The 16535-nt window shown below is 40.2% G+C and overlaps 1 protein-coding gene across 4 annotated transcripts in view; it reads right to left on the bottom strand.

Annotated features, from left to right (window-relative positions):
- Positions 1-16535, bottom strand: part of AATF (apoptosis antagonizing transcription factor) — a 102483-nt gene that overhangs the window by 59552 nt on the left and 26396 nt on the right. For all 4 annotated transcript variants that reach the window (XR_006341166.1, XR_006341167.1, XM_043902929.1 and 1 more), the window contains exons 5-6: positions 2373-2487; positions 516-720 (exon numbers count right to left, since the gene is read on the bottom strand). Coding sequence is in view for 2 of the 4 variants with exons in the window: in XM_043902929.1 (XP_043758864.1) it covers positions 516-720; positions 2373-2487 (320 nt within the window). In the remaining 2 variants the exon portion in view is untranslated. The remainder of the gene's footprint in view (positions 1-515; positions 721-2372; positions 2488-16535) is intronic.

Below are 16535 nucleotides of genomic sequence, written 5' to 3'. Positions count from 1 at the left end.
CTCAGAAAAAAATTAAATATTAGTCTTAAGCAGGTCACATTACTTTCCTATACCCAGAGATTAACTTCTGCTCCTTTAATATTAATTGTGGTAAAATCCATTTCTTTAAGGTATTTTGTTTTTCCAACACTTACAAAGCCACCATTTCTAGACTTAAAACACTCCTCACTAATAAAGTTGAAAATCCATGCCTGAACGGTATAAACCTCAGTGGTAGGAGTTCAGTAAATTTTTCTACAGAAATGACGGATGACTACCACATCAAGGCATCATCCATATAAGGGAGCTGTGGCTCCAATTTCTCACAGCTGCTTCAGGTTGCCACGACCTGCCTCTCACACACACACACACACACACACACACACACGCCACACACACACACACACGCCACACACACATACACACACACACACACACCCCACACACACACGCCACACACACACACACACACACACACACGCCACACGCCACACACACACACACACACACACACGCGCGCGCACGCCCACGCTTGCCTTCCCCAGTTTTCCGGAAGCCAGCTTGGTCTTATCGTGCCATTTCTGGAGCGTGCGGTTCCTGTAGACAGTGAAGTCGGCAAAACGCTTCGCCATGAAGCTGGGGTAGTCTTCCGTCTCCAGCTTCCTCTTTGCTGGGCCCCTCCTCTGCGGCTGCTGCTTCTCCTCTATGAGCTCTTCATTGTCACTGGAAATCTCCTCTTCACTGGAAAACCCAGTAAGAGTCCAATGTAAATAAATGTTACCTGGGTAAAACCCAGGCCCACGTGCAGTCAGGAGTATTCTCTGGTGGCCCAGTGGCTAAGACTCTGCACTCCCAAAGCAGGGGGCCGGGGTTCGACACCTGGTCAGAAAACTAGATACCATGTGTGGCAACTAAAAATCCCACGCAGCCAAACAAATAAATAAATATATATATTTTTAAAAGAGTATGGCCTTTTTCTTGTTGGAAGAGAGCATTCATGCGGTCAAACAAAAACTTCTGTACTTTTTCAAATAAATATAAAAATAGGTGGTTTCAAAAATATTTTTAAAAGGTAAGAAAACCATAAAAGTAAATGAGGTTGTTAAAAACATTATTAGAAATGCACATGAACCAGGCCTAAACTGTTATAGGAGGGTCTTTAAAAATTAAACACATAATCATACTTTTATGACCTTAATCCCCAAATCAATAAGGGAAATATGTCTCTCTGTAACCAATTGTTCGGGAAAGCTGAATACTATTAGTTGAACCAAATGAAGAGGGGCAGAACGTGAAGAACACTCAAAGCGATAGGCCACAGATCCCAAGCTAGACTGCAATGCCCCCAACCGCCTGAGAACGTACCGGAGCCCCCAGTTAGAACCAGCTGCACTCTGTGCACTGCCGACCCCAACACACAGGAAGCGCTTCCTACATTTGAGCTCCTCTCCTCTGTCCTTCAGACTAACTCAGTGGAAAGGAGTAGAGCAGAAGAGAAGCACAATGGAAAACAACAGGCAGGTACCACTTGCAGCAGGCTCAGCCAGAGGGAGAGGTCAAACAGTGGGGTGAACCTCCATCAAATGTGATCATTTCAGGAAGGGAAAAAAAGGTTTATTCTGCTATTTTCCAAAATGTTTCCACCCTTCAAAATAACTGCTTCTTCCCTTACTAAAAAGTCAATGGTTGCAACTGGCAATTCCATGTATAGGCAACAAAGGGCTTCGTAAACATCAATGAAGCATTCATACTAAAAATGTGCTTTCACCAATAATTTCACTAGATGTAAAAAAGAAGGCAAGTTTGGGGAATTCCCTGGTGGTCCAGTGGTTAGGACTCAGTGCTCTTACTGCCAGGGCTCTGGGTTTGATCCCTGATCGAGGAACTAAGATCCCACAAGCCGAGAGGTACAGCCCCCAACCCCCAAAGGCAAGTTTTTTGCAGACGCTTACAAAGGTAATTGGGCTTCCCAGGCGGCTCAGTGGTGAAGAATCCACCTGCAATGCAGGAGACACAGGTTGATCCCTGGGTCAGGAAGATCCCCTGGAGGAGGAAATGGCAACCCACTCCAGTATTCTTGCCTGGAGAATCCCATGGACAGAGAAGCCTGGCAGGCTACAGTCCACAGGGTCACAAAAAAGTTGGATACAACCTAGCGACTGAGCATGCACACATGCACAAACACAGTTAGGCACAACTACACATAAAAGTCTGAAAGATAATCCCCAATTTATGTGCCATCCTGGCTACCAACTGAATGTGAGAGGCTCTTTCTATTGATAGTTTACTAACATTAAGAAATCTGATATCTTCTGGAAAGGACCTGACTTTGTAAAAAACGGGAAAATATTCAGATGAAAAGACAGAGATTCCACAGTTCCATTCCTCCTTACCTTTCTGCTTTGGGTTTTGTACCATCTACGAGATACCTAGTGTCTGGGTACTGGAAAAGCAACTCTTCCTGGAGATCCACCAATGACCTCAACAGTGCTTTAAGTGCCTTGTGACCTGGGAAATAAAGCAGAGAGAAGGAACAGTTAATTACCTACAGTGCTCCAAAGCAGGTGATGCCTCTGACGCCTGCCTCCTGAGTAGTACTGGCTGGCGGGGGGGTGGGGGGTGGCGGTGGGTATAAAGGATAGGCTGGGCCTAAGAACTCTCTGAAATACAGAATTTCTGAAAGGAAAAAATAACAGTGCCTACCTCCTAGAGTCCTTGTGGAGAACAAGCAAGGAAACATGTGTAAGAAACTTAAAACATCTGCAATAAATTCTGAGTTCTTAAATTTACTAAGTTTGACAAAATCCTTCCTTGTCTGTCATCATAACCAATCATTTTCTTCCTCTGGTGTTACTCTCTCAGTTACCTTTCTACAGGTTACCTCTTAGATTATCCCTTTATCAACTGGCTCCTTAAGCAATACCTTCTCTTTTCCCCCCAAAAGCACAACTTAGTCCTGGGATTCCTATCACCACCACCTCCCTTCCCTGAGAGATCTTCTTTGCCCCTGGCGTGAGCTGCCACCTCATTCATTCACTCTCTCAGCGTATACCCTCATGGAAAGTTCCTGTTCACGAACACAAACCCAAGTTAATGACTTCCTGTTCGCAATACAGTCATCGCTCTGTATCCTCACAGGATTGGTTCCAGGGCCTCTCCCCCTGGATAGCAAAAACCCACAGACGCTCAAGTCCCTTCCTTATATCAAAGGGCTTAGTATTTGCATATAACCCATGTAACCTACCCACATCCTCACACATACTTCAAATCACCTCTAGATTACTTACAACAACTAGTATAATGTAAATGCTACATAAATTGGTGTGAATATGATACAAATATTATGGAAATGGTTGTCAGAGTGCTGCAGATTTTTGGAACTTTCTTTTTTTTTTCTTTCCAAATATTGTTGGTTCAAAGTTGGCTGGATCCGGGGATGTGGAACCCCAGGATCTGGAGGGTCCAGTGCACTGAATCGTGTATTGGAAATCTGCTCATCGGACGTATGTTCTCACCCAGTTCTCCTCACAGACAATAGGATGTGTTCGTAATAAAGCTGGTTGGGATCAAGTGTAAAGTCTATGACCAAGAGCTTTCAGAATAAAAACTGGCTCTCTGAGAAACTCTTACCTTCCTTATCAGCATAATCCTACTAATCCTACTGAAGGGGCTAACTAGACATTGATAATTACTAGTTATGTTTTGATAGCACTCAGACATCTCTTTATAATCAAACTCTCACATTTCCAGCAACTAAGAAAAGCTCCACATGGATGCTCCATCACTCCCTCAAACACACCATGTCAGAAACAAGTTTTTTCTTCCAATCTAATACTTCTCCTTTGTCTGCTTCTCTCGTCTCTGTTTAATTTTCATAGGTGATCACTGACATTTTGGTGCTGGTATTCAGTATATTCAATCAGTGGCTAAATCCTGTGTTTTCCATATGTATTATCACTAAGAGTTGTCCATTTGTCTCTGGCTATAGGTGATGGACAGGGAGGCCTGGCGTGCTGCAATTCATGGGGTCTCAAAGAGTCGGACACGACTGAGCGACTGAACTGAACTGAACTGAACTGATGCTTCTATCAGTCCTTCCCTCTTTCCCTTAAGGAAACGTGATCTTCTTTCAAGCGTCCTGACTTATTTAGCAGACCCTCCATTCATTTCTTGGGCTTCATTTCATTCATTCATTTAGTGGCTCATCGGTAAAGAATCTGCCTGCAATGCAGGAGACTCAGGTTTGATCCCTGGGTCGGGAAGATCCCCTGGAGGAGGGCATGGCAACCCACTCCAGTATTCTTGCCTGGAGAATCCCATGGCCAGAGGAGCCTGGTGGGCTGCAGTTCACAGGGTCGCACAGAGTCGGACGCGACTGCAGTGACTAAGCAGCAGCGGCAGCACGCTCACTTCTGTTTTACGTCCCAGACTAACCCGCTCACACAGACTTCAGTTTCTCTGACTTTTACAAATCTGATTCTAACTCTTCTGCTTCTGCATTGTCCAGTCTGAATAACTTCCTCACTATTTTGCATCCCAACCTATTTTACCACTGGGACACTAACACATGACTCAGAGCAGTTCTCCAAACAGATCATGCTGTAGCGTTCCATTTCACTATAAGGCTAAGCTTACTGAGAAAGCCCCCCTGGATTGGCCAGAAGGAACTCAATGACCTAGCAGCTACTTTGCATTCCTCCAATAATCTCCATATAAGACTATATAAATACAACTGCCCTGTTTATAAGTAGCATAAGATCCTTGATCATTTATCCATTTATCATTTATAAATTCCACATTCTAATCCTTTTATAATCAGTACATATCCATATCACTTGGGGGGATCTTCAATATCTGAAGAAATCCAAAGTGCCTTGTGTTCCAAACCAAGATTCTCAACCCGTTGCTCTGAATCTTAACAAAACTTTCCACCAAATATAACAATAAAAAATTATTCTCAAGAAGAAAAAATAATACAGAATTATTCCACTGATAGTTTTGGGGAAATGGATTAAGTATAAGTAGATGAGAAATAGGCAAGAAGAAAAAAAAGAATAAAGACATAACAATTTTTTCTTTTTTAGGTCACATCACACAGTCTGTATGATCCGAGTTCCCTGAGCAGGCATCAAACCTGCGCCCTCTGCGTTGCAAGGACAGAGTCTTAACCACTGGATCACCAGAGAAGTCCTAGACATAACAATTTTAAACACAAGAATTACTTTAAAGTCTAAATATGCTAAGTGTGTAACTTCCCAGATGGCTCAGCCAGTAAAGAATCTGCCTTCAATGCAGGAGACATAGGAGATACCAGTTCGATCCCTGGATCAGGACAATTCCCCTAGAGGAGGAGATGGCAACCCACTCCAGTATTCTTGCCCAGAGAATCCCATGGACAGAGGAGCCTGGCGGCTACAGTCCATAGGGTCTCAAAGAGTTAGAAACGACTGAAGCAACTTAGCACACATGCACGTGGCAAGTGTGTAACTAGAATAATACAGAATTATGTGTATATATGGAAAATAATTAAAATAATGAGGAAAGCAAAGAATAAAAATGGTAACTACAAATTCTATGTTACCATAAGTGATCATCTATGAAAACAAATGAGAATTATAAACAGAGAGCCCATAATAGCTAAGGTTCTGAAAGTATGTTATAGCAAGAAACTTAAGAAAATAGAAGAGACACTAACACTTGTAAGGAAGCCCATGAAAACAGAAATCTCATCTCATCCCAATTCTATGCAAGTATGAACCATTGTTTTTACTCCTTTTCTAGAAACAGCTATTTGTAAGACAGCCCATGTTCTCCAAAGTGAAACCACAAATCAATTTTGCATCTGTAAAGTGGTCCTCAAAATTCCCAAGACTAAACCTTGAAAATATTAGGCTATGTGAAATAAGCTAGTTGCAAAATAACAGATACAGTATGATTACTCTTATATGAGGAACCTAAAACTACAGTCAAATTCATAGACAGAAAACAGAAGAGTGGCTGGAGAATGGGATGGGGACTTACTGTTTAATGGGTACAAAGTTTCAGCTTGGGATGATAAAGTTTTCAGAATGGACAGTGGTGATGGTGGTAGGACAATGTGAATGTACTCTCGACTGAGTTGTACTCTTTAAAATGGTTAAAAACAATTTTATGCCATATCTATTTTACCACAATTTTAAGAAATACTTAACTCCTAAGGTTGAAGTAATAATAACTCTTCTTCCTCAGTCTATCTCTACACAGAAAAAGTCATCTACAATCCTTCAGTCTGGAGCCTAGTCTGAAAGAACAACGGAATATCATTCAGCCTTAAAAAGGAGGGGAATTCTGACACATGCCACATCATGGATGAGTCTTGAGAACATTGTGCTAAGTGAAATAAGTCAGTCACAGAAGGACAAATACTGTATCATCCCACTTATATGAGGTATCTAGAGTAGTCTAATTCATAAAAACAGAGAGAAGAATGGTGCATGTCAGCAGTTGGGGGAAGAGGGAAACGGAAAATTGTTGTTTAATGGGTACAGGGTTTTAGTTTCACAAAATCAAAAAGTTCTGGAGACTGGATGTATAACAATGTAAATGTACTTAACACTACTGCACTGTACACTTAGGATGGTAATTTTCATGCTATGTGTCTTTTTGCCACAATAAAAAATAATTATAAGCACAGGAAAAACAAGTACCCGTCCCTTACTTCCTCCAGGTACCACATGTCCATGATCTAAAATAGGAGATCAAGAACCATGCAGAGAAGAAGCTGCAAAGCAGTCCATAATGTTTATGGCTGCTTGCCCCCAACAAGCAAGTCATAATTTGACTCTCACATGTAACATAACCAAGAATTGTGAAAACATCCAACACAGAAACTACTACTTTTAAGGGCCACTTTCAAGTAGCTATACAAGCCCTTTTATTTTGTTCAAGTCAGTTTAAAAAAACCCATTGCAGATATATTAGACAGCATATCAATCCAACAAGAAGGCAGAGAGCCAATATCAGTAAATCAAAGTGTGCCTTTCTGTTAATACTCTCTCATACGTCGTCATTTTATACACCCCTTCACCCAGTCAGAAAGTAGCCCTGAAGTATTTAAGCTCCATTCAGGGATAGCACCACCATGCATCAAAGTGTCAGGAGACCTACCAGAGACGAAATCTGCAATTCTGTGCTTCTAACCACCACCACCACCCAAAAAAAAAAAAAAAATGTTTATCAAAGTCAAGTCATCAGTGGTCAATATATGGACAACTTCCTGTAAAGAGAATTAGAAGCCAGAACCCAATTCTCGTTTTTTTGCAGTATCAGGGCCACATTTCCTTCCAGTGAAGTTTCATGTAAAACCTGAAGAAACAGTGAGCAATCCTCTGCTGGATGTGGCAGGCCCCCTTGAAGCCACAGTTGACCAGGGTGAGGAAAGATGCTCTCCTGAAGGCTCACATCCCACAATGAGTTCTTCCCAGCCCCAAACCAAAACGAACCAAACCAAAAAACTCTATCACTCATACAAAGTTGAATTCCATTTGTTCAACCCTATGAATCATCAAGGGAATGGAATCAACGGTTTCTAATTCACCTCTAGTTTCTCTCCCAATTACCGCCAGAGTTCAAAGCTAAGAAAAGCAGCAGAGATGCACACACCCTTTCCTCTCTCTCCCTCCTGGCACGTGGCCACAAAACAAGTGGAGACTGCCAAGGACATATATGTTTATTTTGTCCTACCTGGTCCATTTCCAGAGGCCTTTGCCTTAAGAGGAGATTAAGAAGGACACGTGACTGACCTTATTACCAAGACTCAACCTAAGCACCCGGGCACCAGCCGTAGAAATAATTTCCCAAGTAAAGAATAAATGGAAAAAGTACTTTACTAAGAGCCAAGAGACCTGGATTTTAACAGAAACTATCCCTAACTAGTCATTTTCCACTGAGTGGACCCCCCCCCCATTTAATCTCTTTGAGTCTCAACGATCTCATCTACACCATGCAGATAATCCTTAACCTGGTTATCTTGCAGAACTAATGCGAAAAATAACAAATGCTTGTATATATTAAGGTATGCTGCAAATGTTTAAATGCTATATAATAGAAAGTATATTACTATCACAAAATCGGCATCTTCACACGGCGAAAATCTCAGGCTCTGCTTGCTGTGATCTACAGTGCTAAGACAGAACTAGTATTCATACATTCCCACATTAAGTATTCATTTACATGCTGCCCATATGCAAGCATTCTATATATAAAATGTCACCAATCTAAAAACCATTTTCACCTAACAGCTTTATTTTTTCCTTGATTCATCTAGGCTGTTCGACATAAACAAAACTGGAGGCAGAGAATAAGTTTGGACATGGGCACACAGTTCGTTAATTAGATTATAAACCAATAAGTAAAACTTCTGGTGAGGAGATGGAGGGCAATGGGGACAGCAAATGTATAAGGTAAAATAAAGCTCGCCTTATCAGTTTTTAAATATCCACACCATTATTTTTAAAGCAAATATGCAAACATACAATTATTTATGTGCGAGTATGTATAAACTCGTACATTCCTCTTATTCCTGGATATATACATTAAGCTAGAAGGTACAGATTGCAAGAGCAGTTTTTCCTCCCCTTCTTCCAAAGTAACTCTAGAACTACAGCTAAACTATAGGTCAAAATGACACACGCTGTATTGGCCTGAGAACAATACTTTTCATTCAAATCCACACAAGCCTGCCACTTGCACTAGTCATCCCCGGCAATTAATCCCCACAGAAAGACGTTTGATTAAATCTTTTCAAGCAAATCCTTTGCTTTGCTTTTGTTAGTTCACTTCTTGTCAACATCTATTAAAATATGCCTTTAATTCTCCCACAATCTTAAAAAACACCGATTCCACTGTCTTCAACTTTAATCAACTGTATGGCCGGCATTTTTCATTTCATAATAACGTGCTGCTTGGAATTCAAGAGGCAGGCCCGGCATCAATCATCTGGTAAGAATTTTTCCACTGCAATAAATATGCAAATGAGGAGAGCCAGTCAGTCGTATTTCAGGCCCGACTTGCTAGTGTTTTAAAAAAGACACAAATTTATTAATTGCCGGTGGCCAGAGGAATCCTATTACTTTGGGCATTGATTACAAAGCTGTGTGAGTGATTATTGTGCAACTCGCGGGCTACCCAGGCATGAGGAAAAATTATTAAAGCAAGGCAGAGATTATCAACTCGGAATAACAATAAGCCTTAACATTTAGGCCCTAACTTCTTCAACAAAGAATTACGTGAAGGCTCCACTGTATCATAATTCCAAATTCTGTCAGTATTACTGTTTGGGCTTGTTCTATATTCCACAAGCAGGATAGCGTTACCACTAAGACAGAGCACTGCAGGTTACAGATTCCTTAACACCCACCATGTGGATGAGTCGATATCATTTCCAACGTGAGCCCAAGTAGAATTTTTATACATTCATGTAGGTATACACACATATAGATGTGTCGTTGTTTTTGTTTAGTTGCTAAGTCGGGTCCGACTCTGCAACCTCATGGACTGTAGCCCGCCAGGCTCCTCTGTCCATGGGATTCTCCAGGCAAGAATACTGGGGTGCTTTGCTATTTCCTCCTCCAGGGGATCAGGGATTGAACCCATGTCTCCTGTGGCTCCTAGGCATGGGCATATATATACCCCCTGGTTTAGAGAAATGAATGTGCTCTTAGGAGGACTGTGGTTTTGACTGGAATAGCAGGAGTTCTGTCCCACTGTGTTGGTTGGTTGTGTGAACCAAAAGTAGGATTTTTTTTTTTTTTTATGGTACAAAATCACCACCAGGATAACTTTTCAAAGCAGAGCATGGGGACTTATATTCTAAAATCATGACAACTAAACCAAAGGCAGACTTGGGTTTTCCGACCTCGGGGGGCCCCACAGCGGAAGGCACGCAGCCTGTGCAGGGGTCTGTGGCGGAAACGATTTGATGGGCTAATTCTGAATGCAAAGTGTTTTTGTGAGAAACATTCAACCCAAGACCTTTTAAATCAAATAAGAAAGAGGACTCGGTGGACAAAACTTATTTTTTTTTCTTTTAAGAGAATGATGTGGGGAATTGGGGAGTAAGTGGAAGTTGAAATAAGAGAGAGATGGAGAGACAGAGGATAAAATATGCTGGGTGAGCCCCCTCACAGAAAGAAACCGAAAGGAAAAAATCCTTCCCATTTTACATTACTGCCGTGCTAAGTAACATGATAGATAGTGTGCGTTTGAGTTCTGTGGAGGGACATCCCACTCAAGCTGTAATTTCTGACCAGGCATGAATTTATAAGGGAGGGAAAAGAACTGCAGAATTTCGTAGGTTTCCCTGAATGCTCTCTCAAATACCTTGATGAAGTGTGTCAATAAATCCTTAAAAAGCCCTACAGGACACAGCAATCTGACTGATCAATGGACTTCCCGAAATCTACTAGCTACCTTCCATTTCACCGTTCCTAGACAACCTCCATTGTTCCAGAGGACTTCCCTGAAAAGTGAAATTTATCTTTCCCCTGTAAACGGAAAGGGGAAATACTCAGAGCATGAGGTACTTAAAATCCAAGTTTTATTTACAAGGAACTGTTTATAAACTGTCTAATAGGAGTCACCCAGGGAGACTGCAGATATTTTCCTTTTTATCTGATACACTTTTGAACTGTTTGAATATTTTGATACCACGTATTACTCTCACAGTTTAAAATGCAGTTAAAGTTTAAAGTAAAGTGAAGTAAAGAAACGTAAAGAAACGTATTAAAAATAAAATTAGGACCACAATGCAAGTAACCTTCTGTTTCATGTAAAACAGTTTGATCCTTTCATATTAAAAAAGCCTTTAAATAAACAGCCTTTTAGGTAGTGAACTGTCCTGAGCCAAGTGCCCAAAGTCTCCGGATTCCCAGGCAGTTAACCCTTCCTCCCCCAGGACCCTTCACATCACTGCTACAACACGTACTGTGCTGTGTATGCTGTAAGCTCCCTGAGACACAGGGTGCACACTGTCACCTTAGCAGCTAACTCACCGTTTTGGCCATGTAAAACCCTCTACAAGTATTTCAGTTCCAGAGAAATGATGCCCAAGTCAGATGAAAGAACATCTAACTACACTACCATTTCCAAATCTGGATGCTGACAAAATGTGGACTTCCTGTTTGCTGTTTTCAATAACTGTGTGTCCTCAGTAAACTGCCCTTCTGTTAATGGAAGAAAGGTAATGAAACTTAACTTCTCCCTCTTTTGAACATATCAACTATAAGATGTATGGGCTACTCCTGGGTCTCAAAACCACTGTATCAGATTTCAGAACTTACATATGTGAAAGTAATTAGCAATTTTTGTTAGGCACGTTAAATGCACTCCCATGAAAACTGTCATTATCGCCACTTGAATAAACTGAAGCCCAGGAAGTAAAAGATGATGACTTTTATTTTTATATAAAAGACAGGGACTTCCCTGGTAGTCTAGTGGCTAAGACTCTGTGCTTGCAATGTACAGGGTCCAGGTTTGATCCCTGGTCAGGGAACTAGTTTCTCACGTGCTGCAACTAAGAGTTTGCATGCCACAACTAAAGATCCTGCAGGCTGCAACTAGGACCCAGCACAGCCAAATTCATTCATTAAAAAAAAAAACAAGAAAGTAAAAGATTATGTTATTTAAGTCCCTTTTAATACTAGTGAGGGTAAGCATTGTTTATTTAAACCCCAAAATGAAACATGTTGAAAGGTTGCTTTCATATACTAACATTTAAATGATGCTTTAATAGCTGTTTACCTATCCCCACACCTCGTTGTGAATGTCCTGAGGCAGAGACTGAACTGCTCAGCCTTGGCAAACTGGGTGCTGGCAAATGGCAGACTCCAGGTTGTTGAACGAATAACTGAAGAAAAATGATGTCTTAATATTTTTCCTGGCATGTACTTTGTGTGTGTACTTTAAATCTCCAAAGAACTTACTACAAGTGTGTGTGCGTGTGCGCTAAGTCACTTCAGTGACTATAAGTATAGTACCAGTATTTATTTATATAACCCTTTTATGAAGAGGGAAACAAACACTATGGCCATGGAGCTACAGCCTAGGAAAACACTATCACCACCACTAAAATCAATAGCTAACACGTATTAAGGACCAGGCAATAACCTGAGCATTTTTCATGTATTAACTCATTTAAGTCCTCATGACAATCTTTTCAGGTGGGCACTATTATTATATTACCATTATCAGTTCAGTTCCATTCAGTCACTTAGTCGTGTCCAACTCTTTGCAACCCCATGAATCGCAGCACGCCAGGCCTCCATGTCCATCACCAACTCCCGGAGTTTACTCAAACTCATGTCCATTGAGTCAGTGATGCCATCCAGCCATCTCACCCTCTGTCGTCCCATTCTCCTCCTGCCTTCAACACCTCCCAGCATCAGGGTCTTTTCCAATGAGTCAACTCTTCGCATGAGGTGGCCAAAGTACTGGACTTTCAGCTTCAGCATCAGTCCTTTCAATGAACACCCAGGACTGATCTCCTTTAGGATGGACTGGTTGGATCTCCTTGCAGTCCAAGGGACTCTCAAGAGTCTTCTCCAACACCACAGTTCAAAAGCCTCAATTCTTCGGCACTCAGCTTTCCTCACAGTCCAACTCTCACATCCATACATGACCACTGGAAAAACCATAGCCTTGACTAGATGGACCTTTGTTGGCAAAGTAATGTCTCTGCTTTTTAATATGCTATCTAGGTTGGTCACAACTTTCCTTCCAAGGAGTAAGCGTCCTTTAATTTCATGGCTGCAATCACAATCTGCAGTGATTTTGGAGCCCTAAAAACTAAAGTCTGACACTCAGATAAAGGAAATGAACACTACTACAAGCTTTAAAACAGAAACTGCAAACAATAAAATAAATAAATAAAAGAAACTGCACATTTTTCATTTTCTAGATCAATGTTCCCATATGGGTTAAGTATCTAAACCAACTGGGAGACAAAGTGACAGGAAATTTTCAATTCCAAAAAAATTACATCACTGTCCTCCTCAGTTACCACAGCACAATTAAAAAAAAAAATTAGTGAGTTTCTGTTAAAATGTTATATCTAGATTTGATTCCCACAGTTGAAAAAAACAAAGTGGAGAAACTAAAGAAGGCCTAGATCATACAGACGGAAAGCAGGTCCTGTAAGACAAGATATAAGAATATTTGCTTACCCTGAAAAGGAAGATGCTAAGAAACGGATTAACAGTCTCCAAAATTCAAATGGCCAAATACGTTAAAAAAAATTACTTAGTCTCATTTAAAAAAAAAAATTAAAAGTATGGTATCTTTCTGATCGTGCTTGATGCTTGCACGAATGTGAGGAAGGGGCCCTCCCCATTCACAGCTGATAAACGTTTAACCAGCACAGCAGATCCAGAAAGCAACTTGGCAAAATGTATCAAAGTTGTACACTCACACACCTCCTGACCCTATGATTCCACTTCTAGAAATTAATCCTAGAGAAATAATCAGAAAAGAAAGCAGAGATGGATACAAAAATGTTATTTGTTTAGCACTGTTTATAATAGGTAAAAACAGGTAAACATCTTAAGTGCCCATTTATAGGGGATTGGTTAAATCAATTTAGTTTACCCAGATAACTTTCTGGGCAGCTGCTGAAAAGGGTAAGTATAAATTGAATTTGGTTTGAATATACTAATCATAAATACTTTGGGGGATAACTGAAAAAATTTAAGCACGAAGTGGACATATTATTTAGGACTGCTAGAAAGTATTGATTTGGTTAGAGGAGATGATAGTGTTATATAAGAAACAGTCTTATTTTTTAAGAGCCATTTATAGAAGTGTTTAGAAGTATAATGACATGCTGATGATTACCTTGAAGTACTTCAGGAAAAAGAAAATGAAAATAAAGATAGCATTTTTTTAAAGAAAGAACAGGTAGGATATATTTATCAATATGAGAGGATGGTTTTAGTTCAATGTATCCATATGATCTCATTTATAATTTAAAAAATTTTAAATTGACATCAAGTATCCAGAAGAACAGGGCTTCCCGGATGGCTCACATGGTCAAGAATTCGCCTGCAATGCAGCAGACCCAGGCTCAACCCCTGGGTCGGGAAGACCCCCTAGAGAAGGGAATGCGGCCCACTGCAGTGTTCTGGCCTGGAGAATCCACGGACAGAGGAGCCTGTCTGGCTACAGTTCATGGGGTCACAAAGAGTAGGACACAAGTGAGCAACTAAACACACTCATATGTGGAAGGATATACACCAAACTTCTAGAGACAGTTCTCTGTGAAGAGCACTAATAATAGGAAGGGGAAAAAGGACTTTCACAGTCTCTGTTACATATTTCAGAACTGTTAGGTCACAGGGAGAGGGATAATCAGCACTGTTTGAAAAAAAATTTTTTTTACTAGAAACAAACTTCACTTCTATAATTTTCTTTAAAAACTGATTAAGATGAAATAAGGACTTCCCTGGGAGTCCAGTGGTTAAGACTCCATGCTTCCATTGCTGGTGATGTGGGTTCGATTCCTGGTTGGAAAACTAAGATTCCACATGCAGTGCAGCACAATCAAAATACAAAACAAATTAAAAAAAAAAGACTAAATAAATAAATTCAAGAATACAAAGAGGTCTTCTGAGGTAGATATAATTCTTCCTATCAACAAGATAATCAAATGAAAAGAAACAGATTAAAATAAAAGCAGGAGAAAATTAGAAGTGGCCATATATTTGACTGACAAGGAAGACCACATATCCTTAGAACTAATTTAAAAATTTCCCAGGTGGTCCAGTGGTTAAGAATCTGCCCATCAATGCAGGAGAACCAGGTTGGATCCCTGGTCCGGGAAGATTCCACATGCCAAGGAACAACTTGGCCAATGGGTCACATCTCCTGAGCCTGTGCTTCCCAACAAGAGACGCCACCACAGTGAGAAGCCCAGAACCGTAACAGAGAGCAGCCCGACTCACGGCAACTAGAGAAAGCCCGAGTGCAGCAATGAAGACCCGACACAACCCAAAAAATAAAAAAATTTTCAAATAACAATATAAAAATAAAATAAAGTAAGATTTTCCCTGCATGATTCACAAAAGAAATACCAAGGGCCAGTAAATGAAAGAAAACGATTTACCCTCATTAAAAATTGGGAAATGTAAATTTTTTAAAATGTAAATTTGAAAAAGCAGAGACCATTTTCCACCTATCAAAGTGATAAAGCAAAACAACACCATAATACCCAATGTTGATAAGGGAAACTGACATTCATATAAAGAAGCTGAGAATGTGAACTGATCCAACTTTTCTGGAGGGCAACTTGGCCATACAGATCAAATGCCTTAAAACTGTGTATATCCTTGGAACACATACTAATTTCACATCTAGAAATTTATTTTATGAAACAAAGTAATCACAGATGTGAGTAAAGATTTACTAACAACAATGTTTACTGCATTATTTATAAAGATGAAAAACTAGAAACAATCCAAATGTCCAACAATAAAGAACTAGTTAAACTACCCATATGATGGAAAGTCTATGCTGCCATTAAAAATAATGCTGTAGAGCAATATTTAATGACATGGAAAAATATTCATGATCTCTGTTAAGTAGAAGAAAATAGATTGCAAAACAGAATATAGAACACTGTTTCACTTTTGTCCTAACCATACACCCACGGGGCGGGGAGAAAACTAGAAAATATTTATACCATATACCAAAATATTAAAAGTACATAACTCTACTGCTCAGACTGAGGAAGAATATTTCCTTACTTTCACTTGACCATTTTCTAAATTTTATATTATGAATAAGTAGCACATATATAACAAGAAAAACACATTTATCTATTTCTTCATCACTTAAAAAAAGCTTACCTGTGTAAGGGGAAGGAGTGGATCAGCTGATTAACCAAGGGCCTTCCTAACTCTTTACTGAAAAAGTTATCTTTAGAAAAATTGAAGGTTACATTTACTACTCACTCTAAGTCTTCTGTTTTATTACAAATTCATCTCCATATCTCTCCTGCCTTAATTCCTTTAAGCTTTGGCATTTTATCTATTCCCTCACACTTTCTTTTAAAAGGTGGTGGGGGTGGGGGGGGACACTGTTTAGCATTAAACTATATGCATAGTGACGGTCTAGGGCAGAGGTGTTGAAGCAAAACAGACCTCTTACTGGCCTTGCCTCTGACTGTGTGACCTTGAGCGGGTCACTCAAGCTCTTAAAGAGTTGATTTCCTCTTCTGTACAACACAATTATATTTCACAGGCTGCAGAGAACTAAATGAGAATGAGAACTAAATGAGATATTGATAAAGAACTTCAGAGGGATTTCTCTGATGGTCCAGTGGGTAAGACCCCATGCTTCCAATGCAGGGGGCCCAGATTCAATCCCTGGTCAGGGAACTAGAGCCCGCAAGTCACAACTAAGACCTGGTGTAGTCAAATAAATAAACAAATGTTTTAAAAAACAACACAGTGCCAATTAACAAATGGGAGGTATTTTTATTATTTTTACAGGACAGAGGCATCTAGCATTGTACCCGCACAATAAAA

Source organism: Cervus elaphus, chromosome 5 (genome assembly GCF_910594005.1).
Source record: "Cervus elaphus chromosome 5, mCerEla1.1, whole genome shotgun sequence".
In the NCBI taxonomy this organism is placed as follows: domain Eukaryota; kingdom Metazoa; phylum Chordata; class Mammalia; order Artiodactyla; family Cervidae; genus Cervus; species Cervus elaphus.
The sequence above is the reverse complement of the archived record's forward strand: the minus strand, read 5'-3'. Positions and strand labels throughout refer to the sequence as shown.